At 42.0% G+C, this 21,076-nt stretch overlaps 1 protein-coding gene across 1 annotated transcript in view; it reads left to right on the top strand.

Moving 5' to 3' along the window:
• Positions 1-21,076, top strand: part of LOC311050220 (nesprin-2) — a 92,875-nt gene that overhangs the window by 30,670 nt on the left and 41,129 nt on the right. Inside the window, exons 2-9 of the mRNA XM_084064203.1 lie at positions 3,665-3,830; positions 6,180-6,330; positions 6,526-6,708; positions 9,137-9,271; positions 9,672-9,866; positions 14,503-14,620; positions 18,489-18,701; positions 19,492-19,631. Of these exons, the coding sequence (XP_083920329.1) occupies positions 3,754-3,830; positions 6,180-6,330; positions 6,526-6,708; positions 9,137-9,271; positions 9,672-9,866; positions 14,503-14,620; positions 18,489-18,701; positions 19,492-19,631 (1,212 nt within the window). The 5' untranslated portion in view covers positions 3,665-3,753. The remainder of the gene's footprint in view (positions 1-3,664; positions 3,831-6,179; positions 6,331-6,525; positions 6,709-9,136; positions 9,272-9,671; positions 9,867-14,502; positions 14,621-18,488; positions 18,702-19,491; positions 19,632-21,076) is intronic.

The following is a 21,076-nucleotide window of genomic DNA, read 5'->3' as shown; positions in this document are numbered from 1 at the left end:
GACAGACAGACAGACAGACAGACAGACACGATACAGTGTGGCCTTTCACTGGCCCCTGGTGGAGGCCTTGGCCTCGTAAGCACAACTCCCACACACACACATTCACTTTTTTTCTATACTCTTGGGGACATTTTGGACCTCGCATCATGGCCAAATAAAAGAGAGGAGAAAAAAAAGAACACGGGATAATCACGTGCGTGCCCCGAACGCAGAACATCAATCACACTCTCTTCTCCCCCTCAATCACAGCCCGTGGACACCCAGCCCGTCTCCCGTTCCCCGTGGGGTGAGCGAGTCGAGGGGCTAAAGCCTTGGCCTCATAAGTCTGCAGTGAAGCCGGGAGGGAGCACTTGATTTATGAGTCTGGGGTGCTGAACGCTCTCAGGTGGATGCACACCCACTGCAGAGTGCAGGGGACCGGCGCTGTATTAGCTCTGCAGGAGTTACTGGGGCGTCTTGTCTACTTTTTATTTGCTCCATCTCTTGCTCTCTCTCTCTCTCTCTCTCTCTCTCTCTCTCTCTCTCTCTCTCTCAAGTAAAGTTTAACTCTACTTGACATATGCATAAAGAGTCCATTGGAATACGCTAGCAGTGTCAACTCTTTACAAATGAAATAGGCTAATGGGCGATATGCGTACAATGAGGGAAGAACAGCTTCTGTGCCTCTTTTTAGCGGTGTGTGTCTCCCCCTCTTTGCGTTTCTGTTTGTCTCGTCCCCCCCGCTTTAATCTTAATTAGGTACTACAGAGTGTAGCGTAATGTCAGAACGGCGTAAGAAGGAAAATCAGTTAGTGTTTAGAGGGACAGAAAGACAGATTCACAGGCACATTGCCTGTGAAGACCCTTAGAACCCGCTGTGGACGGACGGTTATGTGTGTCAAGTTGGATGGCTATAATAACGTCTGTCCAACCTGGAGCTTCATTACTAGCTGTCCATCTGTCCACTGAATAGCTGGCTGCCTCACATGTTGGCTCTCTACTGTATGTGTCTGCTGGCTGCTCTGGCTGGCTGCTGGGGTGACCATATTTTCAAAAACCCAAACCGGGACCTTAATCACTTGAATCTGATTGCAAAAATATCTACAAGCTGGTGAAAATAATTGATTATTTGATTAAAATGTTCTATTATTAATCAATGCTTATACATGAGCATATATAACTATATACATATTCTAAAACTTTCAGTATAAATAGCAGATCTGCTATTTAGACTGTTTTTGCATAATAGGGCTCATCTCAATTAATTGATTTCTCACTGTCTGTCTTCATGTGCCTCTCTGTCTCACTGTCTCACTGTCTGTCTTCATGTCCCTCTCTGTCTCACTGTATGTCTTCATGTCCCTCTCTGTCTCACTGTCTCACTGTCTGTCTTCATGTCCCTCTCTGTCTCACTGTCTCACTGTCTGTGTCTGTCTATCATGTCCCTGTCTGTCTGTCTGTCTGTCTGTCTGTCTGTCTGTCTGTCTACCATGTCCCTCTCTGTCTCCATGTCTCACTGTCTCACTGTCTGTCTATCATATCCCTCTGTCTCCATGTCTCACTGTCTCACTGTCTGTCTGTCTGTCTGTCTGTCTGTCTGTCTGTCTGTCTGTCTGTCTGTCTGTCTGTCTGTCTGTCTGTCATGTCTCTCTCTGTCTCACTGTCTGTTTATCATGTCTCACTGTCTGTCTGTCTATCATATCCCTCTGTCTCCATGTCTCACTGTCTCACTGTCTGTCATATCATGTCTCTCTCTGTCTCACTGTCTGTCTACCATGTCTCTCTCTGTCTCACTGTCTGTCTATCATATCCCTCTGTCTCCATGTCTCACTGTCTCACTGTCTGTCATATCATGTCTCTCTCTGTCTCACTGTCTGTCTACCATGTCCCTCTCTGTCTCCATGGCTCACTGTCTCACTGTGTCTGTCTATCATATCCCTCAGTCTCCATGTCTCACTGTCTCACTGTCTGTCTATCATGTCTCTCTCTGTCTCACTGTCTGTTTATCATGTCTCTCTCTGTCTCACTGTCTGTCTACCATGTCCCTCTCTGTCTCCATGTCTCACTGTCTCACTGTCTCTGTCTATCATATCCCTCTGTCTCCATGTCTCACTGTCTGTCTATCATGTCTCTCTCTGTCTCACTGTCTGTTTATCATGTCCCTCTCTGTCTCACGGTCTGTCTATCATGTCCCTCTCGTCTCACTGTCTCTCTGTCTCACTGTCTGTCTTCATGTCCCTCTCTGTCTCCAGCTCCCCCCCTCCCCTGTCTCTCTTATCAGGGCAGGGTTCATATCAGTCAACACTAATGTTCTTCTACAGTAATAGACCACAGAGACTCATGAATAACTGATCAGTCTGTGTTAGTGTGTGTGTGTGTGTGTGTGTGTGTGTGTGTGCGCGCGTGTGTGTGTGTGTGTGTGTGTGTGTGTGTGTGTGTGTGTGTGTGTGTGTGTGTGTGTGTGTGTGTGTGTGTGTGTGTGTGTGTGTGTGTGTGTGTGTGTGTGTGTGTGTGTGTGTGTGTGTGTGTGTGTGTGTGTGTGCGCGCGTGCGTGCGCTCGTGTGTAATGGTCTCTTCTGTGATGATGGTGTTGATTGAGTGCTGCCAATCTGAGAGAGAGAGGTGTATCATTTAGTTGGGTTCGTATAACACAGCAAGGTGATCTCAGCACAGGCAAGATTCACATTAAAATCCTCATTGTTCATTTAACTTGCATTTATACTGTCACAGGGCAGCCTGTGCCTTATACACAAACACTGATTGAGGACAATGCACAGTTGCACACACACCTAACTACACAGAGGCTTCCATTTGACTAACATCGCCGGCCGGCTTGGAAATGTCTCAATGCATTTTAATGTTTGAAGTTTCTGTTTATTGAATCTGGAGTAGTTCATTATGGTGGTGATGGTGGGATCGATCTCTGTCACTGCGCTAGTGACTCCTACAGGTAGACCAGGGCACCAGGGCACCTGTTCAGCGTGGAGTGGAACTGGAAAGGATAGCATCAAAGATGGTTGATTTAGAAAGATAAACCATCCCAATTGGAGTCACTAGAGGCAAAATGGCATACAAATCCTACAAATGGTCTCCTTAGTGGGCGTCGTCTGACACCAGATCTTGTGAACGTCCTATGTTTACTGGTGCTAGATCCCACAAGAGTGTGTTGCTGGGACAGAGAAATGTTGATAATGAAGTTGCCTTTCTCCTGATTTGTCTCTCTGAAAAAAAGCCATTTTAGTATGAAAATCTTGGGAAGATTGTGTGGCTCTGTGATGATCGGGTCCAGTATTTAGTTCAGTGACCATGGGGCTAAAGAATGGTTCAGATGCTGTGTGCACGTTCACCTTTCCATTGGAATTAATAGACTCCAACCTGCTTCCGGTCTCCTAAAAAGGCAACCACCTACTCCTTGCAGATACGGGAAGTAAACCGGAGATGGCATACTCTGGTTTATTTTCTTTTTTAATTTTTTTGCATAGCGTGTTTCTCCACATGTGTGAAACTCCTCACTGTCTGGTGACTCCATGTGTATCAGAGGAGACTTGTGGTTGTGTACACTCTACACCGGACCCTCCCTAATAAACCATCCACACACACACACACAACAAGTAAACACGTCACTTACGTATTTTGCATGCATGCCTACTTTAAGACTTCCCCTCCATCTTCCCGCCTACTACAGGAAGTGATGTATTGACTGCAGAGGAAGTGAACGTGAGGGATTTGGAGGCAGTCGCCAGTTTCACCCCATGCCCTCCATCTCTGTTGGAAATGACTGGGGAAGACAATGACGCAGTGCAGCTGGACAGCAGCTGGAGCCAAGATGGAGACCTGCCAGGCTGTGCACAGTGAGTCTGGGATAGGGACTGAAAGCTAATGATTTGCATTATTCACATATTTAAAAAAGCAACGACACAATAATTAAAGAATATTAAAGAGAAAATGAAAAATGCGTGTTCTGTTGGTTTGTGGAGGGTTCTTTCAGCGACAGTACCAGTTTATATGCTTATCACAAAGACACAGACCTAATTGCGACTTCATGAATTCAAATCAACTCACCCGCTCTACCTCATAAAACAAATAATTTTAAATGATCTTTGAAAAAGCCACACTCATTCTCATTTGTACTCAAAGGGAAATTGAACGGTTGATGTACTTTGAAATTTGTTTTCAGGCTCCTGTTATCTTTATTTATGATAAACAAACTAGTTAAATGCTGAACAAACTACAGTCATATTATTATTACCTATGGTCATGTATACTGTATATTTCAATGGCAATGTGAATAAGTGAATAAGTCTTGAACAAAATAATAATGTTAATGTTATTACTGTATTCACCGTGGTTGGCTATACACAAACTGGTATGATATCTGACCAGTTTTCCGCAACCTTTCCTGGGACCATAACTCATTATCTCCAGGTGACCTCTAGACTCTAGAGGTCACCTGGAGATAATGAGTTACTGTATGGTCCAAGTCTCTCTCACAAGTTTCATCTGCCTTCCTTGGTTGTCTAGACTCTACTCTCGCCGGTTCAAAATGATGATGCATTTCACCTTCATAAACTCTATTACAGTGAAACGCTCCATCTCCAGCATCCATTTTTATGTGTAATTCAAGGGATTGACCTTTTTCCGCTTATTACGCGGCGCTATAGTTGATGAGCGCTGACAACTCAGTCACCTTTCTTTATATACACCTTGAAAATATTTTTGGGGGGTGTGCACCCAATGAAAGTTAAGATTCCAAATGGCTCCTTGGCTCTCCTCTCCCCTTTTCATTAGGCTACAGTAGTACATGGTGAATTATTTATTAAGTTGAATCAGGTAGTAGTAATCTTGATTCATGTAGCAGCTCTCTGGATGGCTTCCAAAGTGCAGGAAAATAAATACAAATGAATGAAAACAAATACAGAAGGGTAATCTAAAAAAAGAAAACATCTACAAATGCTGCATCGCAGTTGTTAGCAATTGCCAACCAGTTGCAGTTATTACATCCATGTCTGCCCAGTCTCAAACATATATCTATATAATAAAGTTAAAGTTGTCCATCTGTCTTTCAGTCTGTCTACATTCTGTTTGTCTGGACAGATATGGCCAAATGGAGACACGCTCCCCACTGCTCCTTTTAGGTAACAGTTAGGATGCGTAAATACAGAGGACAGATTTCAGTTATGAGCAAATGTACAGTGACAAAAATATCCCAAAGGAGTGGAGACTACATTATATCATTTATAATTCTTATGAGGGTCACAATGACCTTGACCTTGAGTGGATGTGGATGTTTGTCAGAAAAACGTGTCATTTCCTCAAGGCGTTCCTCCTGAGATATCACATTCACAGACAGACAGACGGACAGACGGACGGAAAATAAATGGAAAACATTATGCCTCCGGCCACAGCTGTGCGGCTGGCGGAGGTATAAACATATAAGAACTGGTACATCACATGCAGTGAAAAGCCAGGGAGAAAAGATGGGTTGTTAGATGTCTTTCTTTTTAATGGACTGGCAGTTTCATAGTCTAGGGACCACAGAAGCAAAAATATCATCACCTTTTGATTTTACACAGATCTGTGGGATTTCCAATGTACCATGCAGTGCCTTTTTAAGTAATTAAACATTTATTTAAACCCTATTTACGGTAATTCATTCTTAGATTTAGAGGCAACCAATGAAGAGGGGCTAACAGCGGAGTGTTACTGTGTGTGACCTTTTCCTGGTGTTTTGACATCAAGGCATTACAGTAATCCGGGCGAGATGACACAAAAGCATGAAAGATTTTCTCTGTGTCCTTAAAAGTGAGAGCAGGGCTTTAAAGCTTTGCTCTATCCCTTAGCTGGAAATATAGCACTACTCTATGGAGCCTTGTAATGCGTCAGATCGACATTTAAAAGATCATCAAAGGTTACACCTGTTCTAGAGATGGGTTTAACAAAAGTTGCCAAAGGCCCAAGAGAATGCTGTGAACGTCATTGGAAATGTTCTGTGGATGTGTTAAAAAAAAGTCTAAACCTGGCCCGAATAAGCAAAACTGACATTGAAATGCTGAGGTACAGTAACTCTACTCTTAATCTGTCTTCTTTTTGCTTTTGTCTCATTTGCTCTCCCTCTCGCTTTTCTCTCTGTCTCTCTCTCTCTCTCGCTCTGTCTGTCTGTCTGTCTGTCTGTCTGTCTGTCTGTCTGTCTATCTCTCTAGGTTAGATCGGAGGTGGGTTTTGTGGCATGAATTCATGAAGGAACATGCCCACCTTGACGTCTGGCTGCGATCAGCTGAGAAGGTGGCCGGTGCTCCCAACTCTGCCCTGGTCACATATGCCACCGGCAAGGAGGAGCTCGCCAAGTTTGAGGCAAGTACTTGGAAACCTGTGAAAAACATGTATACTCTTTATAGTGTGTGTGTGTGTGTGTGTGTGTGTGTGTGTGTGTGTGTGTGTGTGTGTGTGTGTGTGTGTGTGTGTGTTTGCGTGCATGCTTGTGTGCGTGTGCGTGCGTGTGTGTGTGTGTGAGAGAGTGTGTTCACATTTCCGTTCATGTGTCTCCAGAGGTTGAGTCGTGAGTCGGCCTGTCGGCTGGTCCAGCTGGACAACCTGACGAGTCGGAATCGAGCGCTGACCCACATGTTCGACGGCGCCATGCGCGAGCGGCTCCTGACCCTGGCACGAGACTGTGGCCGCCGCTGGGACTGTCTCAACACCAGGCTGGACACTGTGACACGCAGACTCAAGGTGTGTTTGTGTGTGTTGGTTTCCCATGGTGCTGCAGACTGCCAGTACTGCCACCGGCGGCATTCTGCTCACTCACTCACTCACTCGCTGGGTGGATGATTTTTTGGGGTAACCGGAACGCTCGCCCCCATTTTTTTCGCGGACAGCTCTGATTTTTCAACCTTCACAAAAAAAATCCTTCACAAATTATATTAATGTTACAGTTATTTGCCAATTATTTAGAGGCCCACTTACAATATCCTCACGGCCCAACAGTGGGCCCTGGACCATAGGTTGAGAATCGCTGACTTACAATAATTATGTTCAGTTGTAGAATTTGTGTATAAAGCACAAAGGGGTCAATCTCACCAAGAAGCGTCTCTAGAAACACCCGGGGAGCAAAGCCATTGTTTTCCTGCGGTACTGGCATGTGCACTTCTCTCTGGGAAACTGTTTTTAGAAACAAAGTTTCAATGTTCTCAACTCAAAAAACACTTTCTGTGGAAGACAGCCTCTGTTTGCCAAGGTTCTGCGCCTGTAGCGATGTGTCTCGGTGTGATCGTCCCTTAACATTACAGCCAGCAGTAAGGAGTACAAGGTCAAACACGGTGCTGGGACAATGCCTCTTCTGTCCCAGATCAGATACAGGGGAAAGTGGTGTACGTGTAAGAATAGTACAAGGGAAAAGAGGAGGGGTAGAATGTTTTACCTCCGCCAAACAGAGTTGGAAGGGGTTATGTTTTCGCTCCATTCCATCTGGTGTAGCGGAATAATATGGGAACTGATGGCCAGATTTTCATGAAACTTGGTGGGAATGATTAGTAGCTTTGCCCCGAAGAGATGATTCACATTTAGGTCTCAAAGGCCAGGGTCAAAATGGAGAATGGATGGGCGGATTTTCATTAAACCTGCTGTGGGTGGGAATGATCTGTAGGCTTATCTTTTGGGTCTCATAAGTCAATGTCCCAATTAAAGGGGTATTTCACTTTCAAATTAAAATAAACCTGAAAAAAATATATAAAGAATAAATGAAAAAAGTAATGGAAAAATCACGGCCCCCTCACATGCCCCGTCATTTTTCCATTACTTTTTAAAACATTTGTTTAATGTTTATTTAATTTGAAAGTGAAAATGTACCATTTAACCACAAAGGTTTTCTAAATAGTTTTTGGCTCATAGAACTGGACATTTTTATCTCACAATGTATCGTATTGTGACCCGTTATGAGCTTCTAGATCTGCATTTTTTTCTCTGAATTTGTTTTCCGCCTATAATGATAGGATGGCCAAAATTGTGGCAACAGGGTTAAAGTGGTTAATAAGATATAGTAAGAAGATATAATATATAATAATTACTATAAAAGGAATAAGTTAAGATGGTATTATTACTGCTGCTGCTACTACTTCTACTGCTGCTACTACTACTGCTACTACTACTACTACTAAAAGTTAATAATAGTAATAATACTGATTCCCATTCTTTCCACCTAACTAAAGGCTTGTGAGAGGAGTCTGCTTTATTAACAGAAAACGAGAGTAGAACCATAATGACTGAAGGGACAACAATCTGATTAATTGATTCTAGGTTTAATGAGGAGACCTTTATCTAATGATCACCGGCATCTGTTCTGTGTGTATTCAGCCAGCATGTCAATGAAGGAGCAAAGCCGTCCGTAGATTTAGAAAACTATAAGATTGACTTTAAAATCAATTCTTTGTTTGACTCGGAGCCAGTGGATAGAAGTTCAAACTTTTTGGTTTTAGTTTACACTCGGCTGCAAAGAATCAATATTTGATTTTCCATTAGTCATAGCTATTGTGGGTGAGTTTTTTTAATTGTAAAAAGGTTGTAGGAATATTACTGAACAGAAATATTACTTGTGAAGTGGTCCGCAGAATATACAGTATGGCGATTACAAACTGCAAGTGATGGAAGCACGAATTGAAATTGATTGATAGAAATTGTAAGGAAAGAAAAATGATTGCCGGGTTCTATTCTAACCAATCACTCAGCTAACAGCATTGGTATCATTTTAGCCCCGGTAGAGGCAGAGCTCTGAGGGGTAATTCAGACCACTGCGATGTTTCTCTGCAATGTTATAATGTTGAATTTTGCCCCATCCAGCGACGAAAATAGTTGACAATGAGCTTGTAGATCAGCTATTTGCACTCCTTTTGCACAACATTCCAGGTGAACGATGAAGTAGGACATTCATTTACAAAAACAAATTAACCACTTAAACCCCAGCATCTGTATTGTGGGGAAAGATTTTGCCATGAGCAAAAGCTTTCCCCACAATAACAGAAAACAGAAACGACACTAGCATAGAGCCCTGAGGGACTCCGCTCGGGTTTAAGTGGTTTAAATGTTGAAATATGGAGATACAAGGTTTCTACCCGACAGCAATCAAACTCAATGACCTCTCTCTCTCTGTCTCCCTGTGCCTCAGCACCTTGTGTTCGAGTGGGAGGAGTACGAAGCGGAGAGGGAGGAGCTATCCGTCTTGCTGTCTGACCTGGACAGACGCCTGATGGAGGTGGAGCACCTGACAGGAAATAGCTGTGACAAGATGAGAAAACTGCAGGTACACACCTACACATCACATCAATATGACATTCTAAATAGGGATTAATTATTAGACTAATCGATTCAATCAGAATTATTTCACATTGATTATTAGGTACATTATACAGCATATATATTTTTGTATCATCCCAAAGGATGAGCTGCTCGATTAATCAAAAAAGTAATCAGTAAAAAGATAATCAATAGTTGCACCACTAGTGTGTGTGTGTGTGTGTGTGTGTGTGTGTGTGTGTGTGTGTGTGTGTGTGTGTGTGTGTGTGTGTGTGTGTGTGTGTGTGTGTGTGTGTGTGTGTGTGTGTGTGTGTGTGTGTGTGTGAGAGACTGTGTGTGCGTGTCCTCGCATAATGTCTATTACCTTACATTATTATGCCATTATTTATGTATGTGTGCGTGTCCAGATGTTCCAGATGTCCGTGTGTGTGAACTCTGCTCGTGTGAACGCGCTGCTGGAGCGCGGCGAGGCGCTGATCCAGCGCAGCGAGCCGACGGACGCACAGGATGTAGAGAGACAGCTGCAAGATCTGCTGCTCCTCTGCAGCGGTGTGTTCCACCGCATCGGACGAGTGCACACACGACTGCTCAGCATGAGACTGGTATACACACACACACACACACACACACACACACACACACACACACACACACACACACACACACACACACACACACACTCTTTATGCATTATAAAGGTGCCATAAACTAGTGATTCTCAAACTTTTTCCTGTCAAGGACCCTCAAATTGATATGTACTTGGAACCCCCAGGGGTTTGCGGACCACACTTTGAGAACCAATGCATAAACACTGCAAAATCAGTGTTCATATCACACTGATATGAACACCTTTTAATCTGACCTGCCGGTCCCCACACACACACACACACACACACACACACACACACACACACACACACACACACACACACACACACACACACACACACGTTGTTATTTTGTCTTTTCCGCCTTTATTGAGTTTTTCAAGTGACGATAGACAGGAAAGAGGGAGATGCAGGGAGGGACACGCAGCAAAGGCCGAAACGGGACTCGAACCTGTGACGCGCTGTCATGCATTAGAGCCTAAATGCCCGGACCGCTAGGCCAGCAGTCCAGGCCAGCAGTCCAGGCTATTCATAATAATTATAACTTGAATCCATCATTTTAGTACACTAACAGGGTACCCAGCGTTGCGTGGGTCATTGCATGCTTTCTCAAACTTTTTCAATTTCATGGACACCCATAAAAAAAACTCTTGAGAGTTACAGACCTGTAAGGAACCCTGAGGGTTTCTGGACCCCACTTTGAGAACCACTGGGTTATTGTACTTTGAGGCCAGCCGACCAAAATGTCAGCCCAGTCGGACCTCCATCGACTTCCAGTATAAAATTCAGGTTTTTAAACGTTATATATGTCATGGGTTGGAGGTTTTGTGGCTGTCCTGATGGCCATTCTGGACATTTTCTGTTCTTAACTTGTGCGTATTGTTTTTGCCTGCCTCCTTATTACCCACCACACTTCCCTATTTCCCACCTCACCTGTGTCTTCTTATCCTTGATTGCCATTGCCCTGATTGAGTTTGCCTGTGTATTTAAACCCTGCTTTTTCCTCAGTGTGTGAACTCTGTTTGGCCCCCGTTCCCTCATGCCATTCTAGAAGTGTTTAGACTTTGACTTTTGTGATTCTTATACTGAGGATTTTGAGTTGGAGGTTAAGCCTTCAAAATAACTATTCAGTGTTTGGTTTTACCTCTTTGTGACTTTTGTAAAACATTGAACTGGGTTTTCTCCTTTTGAGATTAAAGCTGTACTTAGTTTCTGGAAATTGGTTATTTTGTGTGCCTCTGCACCTGAATTATCATCCTTTTTGAGAACTCCTTGGATAGTTTTTTCCCTCAGCCTGGCAATGCTGAGGCCGGGTTTTTTCCCCGTTCCTGACAATATATTGATGAACGAAGAACAAAAAAGGCACCCACACACTACCTGACTTTAAATGCAATGTTTCAGTCACCATGTTGCGTTTCATTAAGTCGTTCTATTGTACTGTGCAATTCGGGCAGTGTGCGCGTGCCTTAATTCTTCTATGTTCTTTGTTATCACTGAGTGCTTCACAAACATGGGAAAATTACTACTCTGCCACCAAAATATGGAATGCCCTGACCATCCATTAAAAAATGAGAATCACTGGTTTTTTTCAAAACTAGACTGAGAAACAGAATCAGGAGACCACAAGGTAAACACAATTTCCCATAGAAAGGAGGTGTCATTCACTGTTGACGTTTTCCCTTTTTCACTTTTCTCCTTTGTACATATAGTGTTTTGAATTTATTGATGACATGAATTGGTGTTATTTTTTATGCTATGTTGATGAATTGAATTCATAGGACCACAATGGAAGCAAATCCCTAGGACTTTTTTGTGTTATCCTTTTAGCCTTAATGTCTGACTGTACCTCCTGCTGTTTACATTTCTGACTGATAAAGTATGCAATCAATCAATCAAACGCACCAGTCAAAAAGTTATATATTAAAGTATAAAACAGTGGTACACAACAGTTAGGGTTGTAGGACTCTATTCCGGTCTCGAGTCTGCATTTTAATTTACAGGGAATCTTACAGGGACTCTTCCCCCACGAGACCCCTCGAGTCCAAGTGCAATGATGTTTGTGGAGCTTGTAGACCGCTGTCATGTTAAGTTCTGGAGCGTATCTGACGCATGTCAGATATGTTAAAGTCAATCACCCATCGGAGAGATTAGGTTAGTCTTCAAACTTCATACTTCAAAATAAGATTGTCAGGTTAAGACAACATTTTTATATAATTCTAAATAAGAGCAACATTTACTTGTAGCTATTGCTACACTTAAAATGTAAAACAAGTAAACCCATAGTCTGGCTTTTGTATTGCTATTTAGATATTTGGTATAAATATCAAGGTATGAAAAGGTGTCAATCTCTTGCAAATAATAGCAGGAAATATATGAACTTTTCAAGATGTTAAAAGATGTCCTTTTAACCCCATGAAGTTATACATAGGTCTATATCTTCTTCATTTTGCTCTCAAAGTGCACCAGAGTGATACCTTTAACTTACAAATGCAATGTTCTTTCCCGGGATGATACCCACTGACCACTAGGTCTGACCACCCCCCACCACCCCAACACAAGGCCAGATTAGATTAGATGGCCAGCCGGACCATTTGCTGCATGCTACTACCGATACTCTCTCTCCATGTTTCCTGTCTGTCTCCACAGTACCTATCAAATGAGGAATAAAGAAAATAAATGTAAAAGTCTCGACTTGGTCTCGTCCCCTCCCACACTCGGTCTTGACTTGGACTCTACCCTCCTCGAAATTGGTCTTGACTTGGACTCGCTTTGTGTGGACTCGACTACAACCCTAGCAGCAGGCAGTGAAAATATATTTCCCGGAAGATTATTTTGTAAATAATGTACAATATCTGACTGACAGTCCCACAGAGGCTATAAAGTCCAGATAGCTACCCTCAACTGAAGAAAGCTTATTATGCTTTTATCCATGTTGAGAGTGAATGACAGACATCATGAATCATGCAGTAGGGTTCACTGTGGTACTGAACCCAATAACCCTCATACATTAGTACACTCCCCTTGTTTCACATTAAAACAATGCACTGCTTCTCTGTATACTGTATCTACTGTAAGAAGAGACCTTGAACAATGAAAGCGCTCTTGTTCTTATCTATTCGAAAAGGAGTACGACTGACTGTCAGTCTCCAGATAAAATGTTCTGTTAAAAAAGGAGTACGACTGACTTTTATCTCAAGATAAAATGTTCTTTTTCACTTTTTAATGAAGTGCAACATTCAAGGATGAGACCTGCACAAAATTACACAATTACACAAGCATATCTATCTGCACCTGTAACATTTGATTACACACACACATTTCTATCAGTACACAAGTTATACCGGACAAATATTTATTCATTAACTTTTCTAGCAATATAGTTATTGCTATATTATTATATATGTGCGTTATATAGCATATATAATTGAAAGCTGCGGCTCGTCTGGTGTTCAACCACCCCAAGTTTTCCCACACAACTATCCTTCTCCGTTCTCTACACTGGCTCCCCGTAGCGCTCGCATCCAGTTTAAAACCCTGGTGCTAGCTTATAGGGCAGTGAAAGGAACAGCTCCTTCTTACCTCCGGGCTATGGTCGATGCTTACACCCCTGCCCGACCACTTCGGTCTGCCACCTCGGGGCTTTTTTCTGTTCTGGCCCCACAGTGGTGGAATGAACTCCCCACTGATGTCAGGACAGCAGAGTCACTGCCCATCTTTCGCCGCAGGCTGAAAACCCACCTCTTCAGGAAACACTACCCTTACTCTTCGCCTTGCCTACTTGTTGTTAACTAGTTTTATTATTGTATTGTTTTATGGGATCTTGTTTAGTCGATACACTTATTTGTTTTAGCTCCTGCTCATTTGATCTGGCTATTTGTCTCATCTGTTTAAGAAAGTAGGTAGCTGATATATTGCACTTTTACCTTAGCGCTAGGTATACTCTTGGTTGCTTGTTTTAGCAGAAAATGCACTTACTGTAGGACTTCTGGTGATTAGTTCGTTCCCTACCTACAGTATGTTGAATGCACTTATTTGGATGAAAGCGTCTGCTAAATGACTGTAATGTAATTGATATTTTTATAGGAATATAGTTATATATATAATGCGGTCTGTCGCAAGTTCCAGTTCTTAAAGTAGCCATTGATTATGTTCTGGCTGGCTATATAAAGGCTTAGAAAATAACTGACCCGAGGACAAACTAACTTGCCGACCTCTGGTATACAATATCTCAAAAAGTTTCTCATGACCTTCCCTGGATCATAACACACCGCTATAGGGAAAGTTTCAGGCCAATCCAAACTGTGTTGGCATGCATAAAAGGCAAACAGACGGACAACTATATAGAATGTTATATATATACAGTATAAGTTACTAGTGAAGCAGCCAACATGATTTACTCAACATGGACAATAAAGATCCAAAGTCAAATAGAATGAAATAATCCGTCCATCTTCCATTCCTCCCTCTTTTATCTCCTCACTACACCCTCCTCTCTCTCTCTCTCTCTCTCTCTCTCTCTCTCTCTCTCTCTCTCTCTCTCTCTCTCTCTCTCTCTCTCTCTCTCTCTCTCTCTCTCTCTCTCTCTCTCTCTCTCTCCCTCTCCCTCTCCCTCTCTCCTCCTCCCTCGCAGGTCTTTGAAGATGACCCTATTCTGTCCCCTGACTCAGGCTGTCCCTCTGAAGCCCTTCTGGAAGACGAGGGAGCGCTTGATGTAGCTGCCCTGGACCTTCCCGCATCCACTTACCTGGGTACGTTGATCTCCCCACTCCCCGACAGCTTATTGAACACACACACCACCAAAGATGTGAATACATTTCGGGGGTTAATTAACGTTGAGGTTAGGTCAACAGGAGTCTAATTACTACACTTACTAATTACTAATCAACTATGAATTCCGACATATGGTTATTACTGGGTTCAATACTTCATTGCTAGTACTGTAATAATTCATTAATTAGAGATTTGGTGTAGAGGAGGATAAGGAGCGGACCAAGTATAGAGCCTTGGGGGACCCCGGTGAACTAAGTATACATGGTTTAAGTCAAGTGCGGTTAATAACTGCGTCTGGAAGCCACAAATGACCAACCACACACCTACTACGAGCTCATGCCTTGGCTTTACAACTAAAAGTTTGATATTAAAGGTAGGGTAAGTGATGGTACTCAGTGCTATACCATAGATTATATAAATATAGATTATATTTTTATATAAAAAAAAGATCATTTACCCTACCTTTAACCCATTAAAACCGGGAAAGCACCTGTGTCATTCATTTTAGATTTTAGGGGAAAATAAGTATTGAACACGTCATCTTTTTTCTCAGTATATATTTCCAAAGAAGCAATTCATAGGGTATTTCTACCAGACATTAACTCAAGTAATCCACACATGAAAATAAATCACAGCATACAAGTCCATAAATTATAATTATGTGTAATTAAGTGCCATAACACCGGAAAAAAGTATTGAACACGCTAACTGAAATTAATTTAATACTTTGTAATGACAGCTTCAAGACACTTCTTGTATGTAGTCACTAATCGCCCACACTGCTCAGGTGTGATTTTGGGCCTTTCCTCCGCACAGATTGTCTTTAAATCTCAGAGATTATTTAGTGCCATCTGCTGAACCCTTTTCTTTAGTTCTTTCCTCAAATATTCAATCGGATTTAATTCAGTGAGGTGATTGACTGGGCCATTCTTACACCTTGACTTTCTTTTCTGAAACCAGTTGAGAGTCTCCTTTGCTGTGTGCTTTGGATCATTGTGTAAACTTTGAGTACACTTCTGACCATTTTACTGGAATATTCAGATGCTTTGAAATACTTCTGTAACCATCTCCATTCTGATGCTGAGCAACAATCTGGTTGCGAATGTCTGCTTTTATCCATCATGAGATGTTTCTTGTGTGACTGCTTGGTAACAAAACAACCTTTTTTATTTTTTTTATTTAACCTTTATTTAACCAGTAAAATCACATTGAGACCATTGTCTCCATTGTGCGCACTGGCCAAGAGAAGAGGCAAATAAATGTTACACAGCTCTGCCAACATAACAGGACATAACAAAGACAAACATGTCATCCATAATACCAAAAATCTACTACCAATAGCACCAAATACAGACTAATTATTAAAAGGCTAATAACAACAATACATCATAAAACTACTAAACTAATACAAAACTAAGATCACAGCATTTGCTACTCGTCAAAGCAGGAGCAATGGCTGGAGAATGTGCCCATGGCAATCCTCTTAAAACTCACTAGGGGGATCAAAGAAGCCAATTTTAATCTGGTCTGTAGGTCATTCCATGACCAGGGCCCAAAAAATGCAAGGCTTTTTTTCCCTGCCTCAGATTTGGTGTCGGGTATGACGTAGCGCATCCAAGCATTTGATCTGAGGTTAAGCGAATTTTGGACTAGTTTAAATTTTGAACAAATATAACTAGGGAGATTACCAAGAATGGCTTTGTAGATACCAATGTAGCAACCTGCGAGATGCTAAGGAGGACCATCCTACTAAGGAATACAGAATACAATGGTGTGTCCTGTAGGTAGAACTGGTAATAAACCTCAGTGCAGCATGAAACAGGGGCAAGTCTGCCCAATGTTGAGGAACAGGCGAATCGGTACACAACATCTCCATAATCAAGTTGCGACATAAAAAGGCTAGTGACCAGCCTTTTCCTTGAGGCAGAAGAAAAACAGGACTTCATTCGATAGAAGAAGCTCAGTGTGAACTTTAACTTCTTTGCCAAGGCTTCAATATGGTGATTGAAGTTTAGCTTGTTATCCAACCAAATCCCAAGGTATTTGTATAGCGCCACCCATTCGATGGTTACTCCATCCAGAGTGGTGATGTTTGGGGGGCTAAAGACGTGAAAGAGGTGCTATATGGAGCAAATAGCATGGCCTTGGTTTTTTGGCCATTTAGTAGCAATTTGCTGTTTACCAATTCATGCTGCAGAGAGACAAAATCTGAGGCCAAGTTTGACACTGCCACGTCAAGAGAAGGGGCACAAGAATACAGAACTGTGTCATCAGCATACATGTGATACTTACAATGCTTAGATTGACTGCAAATATGATTGACATATAACAGAAAAAGCAATGGACCAAGAATGTTATAAGTTTATAGCCCATCAATTTGCACTAACCCAGCTATTTTTTTTTTTGCACAAATAGGAGGTAGAAATACTAATTACTTATGGAAATTAGATGGTGCATTGCCTTTTCCTTGCCTAAGTATACTATAAATCATGTGAAGAATAGTGTCATTGGAAAAATATTTACTGGGAAAAAAGTTGCGTTCAATACTTAATTTACCCATTGTACTGTATATCGTGGAAACCTCATATGTCCAATACTTTTCAGGATTCAAATTGAAAAGTTTCAAAAGTAGCAGATCTACATGCTTGAAACGCGCCGATTCGAGCCGCGTTTCAAGCTGCGTTTCGCGACGCGTTTCGAGCATGTAGATCTGCTACTTTTGCTACTTTTGTGTGACGCTGTAGTGTGATCAAGTAAGGCATTAATTTACGAAAAAACACAAAAAGTTAAAATATGGAGATAAGAGGTTTCAGCGACGAGATATAGCAACATATGTTTTTCAGAAAACTATTAGGATTTAGAAGGCATTTGTAGAATCGGCCTCAGGTCTTAATGGGTTAATGATCAGTGATTGATAGCTGTCAGTCAGTAAATATTCAAGATCTTTCCCCATCTTTCCACCAGAGGTCAACAAATGGATACGGAGGAATCGGTGCAGACATTTTGCCCAGTGCCACAAGTGAATGTCTAGAAACCTAGGGAACCTGATCAGAGCTCTGTTTAGGCATTGGAATTCACAATGAATGGCTTGTTAAGTCTTTATTTTATATATATTTTTTCAGTTATACATTTATTTAAATTAATTGCATATCTCTAAAGGGGATTAATGATGTATTATAGGCATTGGAATTTACAATGAATGGCTTGTCTTGACTTTATTTTATCGATTTTTTTCAATTTATACATTTATTTAAATTAATTGCATATCCTCTAAAGGGGATTAATGATGTATGAATCAGTCAATCGATCAACCAACTTCAGAATGTTTTTTATAGCTGAAAAGAGCCCTTCCGGCCCTCCTATCCCACTCTGTGTCGAAATGAGCAAGACACTCAACCCCTAACTCTTACCCAGGCACTGTATTAATATATCGCCCATTGCTCTTTATAGGATGGGTAAATCACAGATGGTACAGAAAAAGACCCCAAAGGAGTGAGGAGTATATATATATTTATATATATATATATATATATATATATATATATATATATATATATATATATATATATATATATATATATATATTTTTTTTTATGATCAACACTTTATTTGAGTTTTACCATTAGCAGAACAAATAATAAAACAAAGCATGTAATAAAATGAATATTCAAGAAAATCAGAGTAAGAATATGTACCAAAAAAAAAAACACAAACAACAACAGTAGTATACAAATACACATGCACATTACAGTATATATGAGAGCACAAAAATATAAAAAAAGAAAAAGAAAAGAAAAAGAAGGATTGACAGATCAGTATAAATTATTAATATTATCTCTCCGCCAGACCTCAGCCAATCAGGAAACAGCACCCCGGACCCTCTCCCTCCTCATTTGTCCTCCTCCTCCTCCTCACCGGGACCGGACCTCCCCTCCGCCCCTCCCTCCCCCTCCCCCCTCACCCATGACCATCTGGGACTGGAGTGGGACCCCTCGGTGGACATTGGACGTTCCGTGTCCCGTGAAGACGCTGACTCTTCCTACTTCAGTGCTTATACAGGTCAGGACTCTTGAGTCATAGAACATTGGTTCTCAAAGTGGGGTCCGGGGACCCTCAGGTGTACCAGGGGTTCCCCAGCTAAATTGGTTAATATAGCGTCACAATCAGTTTGTGTTTTTTTTGTAATTTAAATAACCATTGTTAATTTAACTCTGAGAGTGTACATATTCGTACTCTCTCAGAGTTAAAGACCCGTGAAGCCATTAATGTTAACTCCGTCACACAACAGTGTCGCGCTGAAAATTGCAGACCTATAAGCTCACAACGCGTTACATACATGACGGGTTGTTGTGAGCTTGTAGGTCTGCTCTTTTCAAAAGTGGAGTGTAGGAGAGACAGACAGTAGGAAGGCTGAGAGACAGACAGAGTAGGAGAGACAGACAGTAGGAAAGCTGAGAGAAAGACAGAGTAGGAGAGACAGACAGTAGGAAAGCTGAGGGTGGAAACAGTGTAGGAGAGACAGACTGTAGGAAAGCTGAGAGACAGACAGAGTAGGAGAGACAGACAGTAGGAAAGCTGAGAGGGAGACGGTGTGGGAGAGACGGACAGTCAGAAAGCTGAGAGGGAGACGGTTTAGGGCAAGTGCCAACCCTGGAAGTAAAAGAGACGGACAGGAAATGAGAAAGTGCCATACTTATACAAGGAAGCAACAACAATGCTGAATAAGGTCAACATAAATTGCTGTGTCATGATACAAACATAATTATTATGTATGCATGACGTGCGTGTGTGTGTATGTGTGTTTTTTGTTTGTGTACGCGTGCACGTGGCACTCCCCTGTGCACTACAGGTCTGTCTTCCAGAGACCAGAGACCAGCCTCCAGAAGCAGCCTGAAGAGACGGAGCTACCTCAGTTCTCTCGGCTCCCTGGAGGCCATCCCCTCCTCAGGCAAACGAGCTGACAGCGATGGGAGTGAGCCAACAACGGAGGTAGAAATTGCTCTGCTGCAGTTCCATTGATAAAAAGGCTTGCAAAGCTTGAGATATTGGCTGTCACGGGATGGGAGAGGTATTGGGTAAGCTCAGAGTGAGCCCTGGAACAGTGGTTCTCAGACTGTTTTTTTGGTATGCATTACCCCACGGACCCAGTATACAAATGCCATTTGGTTCCATTTGTACAAACCTGTAATGGGGCATACATACAGCATGCTCAACTACAAAACTATGTCATTCAGAACTTCGGATGGGTTTCTCAGAACCTTGATCTCTATGGATTCATTTTGATGAGGACTCCCTGGAACCCGTTCAAAGGACCCCTGGGGGTCCCCAGACCCCACTTTGAGATCCACTGGCCATAGAATATGGTCAGTGCAAATGTATGTTGATTTTATGTCTGAGGAAGTGGTGCTAAAATGCTCAGTGTAAACTGTGCAGAATAAGGTGCCTGCTATTGAAAGGCAAACGAACAGCTAAGAGAAACCATTCTGGACCTCCAGTGCTGCTTCCATGAGAGACAACGTTGTGTTCTAACACAGACTGTGAATCTGAGGGCAGACATTGTGACTCGATTTGAATATTTTACAGAAAGAATAACTTGTTAAAAGCAAGGACAGGGAACTCATGACTGAATCACTTGGAATGAATAATCAATACCCTGCTGAGATGAATGGAAAATTCTCCAAATGGACCTACTAAATATGAATCCCTTAGTCTGTGGCAACAAACTTGTCCTGAATTCCAGGAAGAGCAAAATGATGGTGCTCGATCTAGGAAACAGGGGCTCACATTTTTTTTCGGAGGGGGAACTCATTGAACAGGTGTCAGTTATTAAAACTTTATTTATCACAGACTCCCCGTATAGGGTCACTTATCAAAAGGTTTGATGGATATGTGCTTCTTTGCCCATGAATGTATTCAAGCAGTCAACCCAAGCATTAACTGACAGTCAGGTCGACAGTTGCTCAGCCATCTGGGGTAATGTAGCTAGCAATGAGCACGGAATAATGCAGCTAGAATTGTCTTGAGGTGTGCGTAGGACCTTCCGTGACTGAATGACATACCAATAGGGTGGTTGACTGTGAATGACGCCACTGACAAAACCTTTTTTGAGTTTATGTTACGATGTACAAGTACATCATACAAAGAAACCAAGAGCTATTTATGACTGACTCCATCCGGTAGGTGAGAGATATTATGTCACTACGAGAACAACTATAGACACAAAATTACGTTCTGCCAAAATTAGAGTTTAGTAGAAGAGCATTGTTTTATCAGACTTGTCAAAGTTGGAATAAGCTACCTGACATCACTAGGGTAAAACCAGGAAGTAGACTTGGTGAGTTCCTCAGTCATCTGGAACAAATATGGTACACATTTCATCTCTCTTAAGGTCCACAAATGACTGAGTCAGGACTAGTGTGAATAAACCTCTTCAT

The sequence above is a fragment of the Gymnoscopelus microlampas genome (genome assembly GCF_963454915.1).
Source record: "Gymnoscopelus microlampas genome assembly, chromosome: 8".
NCBI lineage: Eukaryota > Metazoa > Chordata > Actinopteri > Myctophiformes > Myctophidae > Gymnoscopelus > Gymnoscopelus microlampas.
The sequence above is the reverse complement of the archived record's forward strand: the minus strand, read 5'-3'. Positions and strand labels throughout refer to the sequence as shown.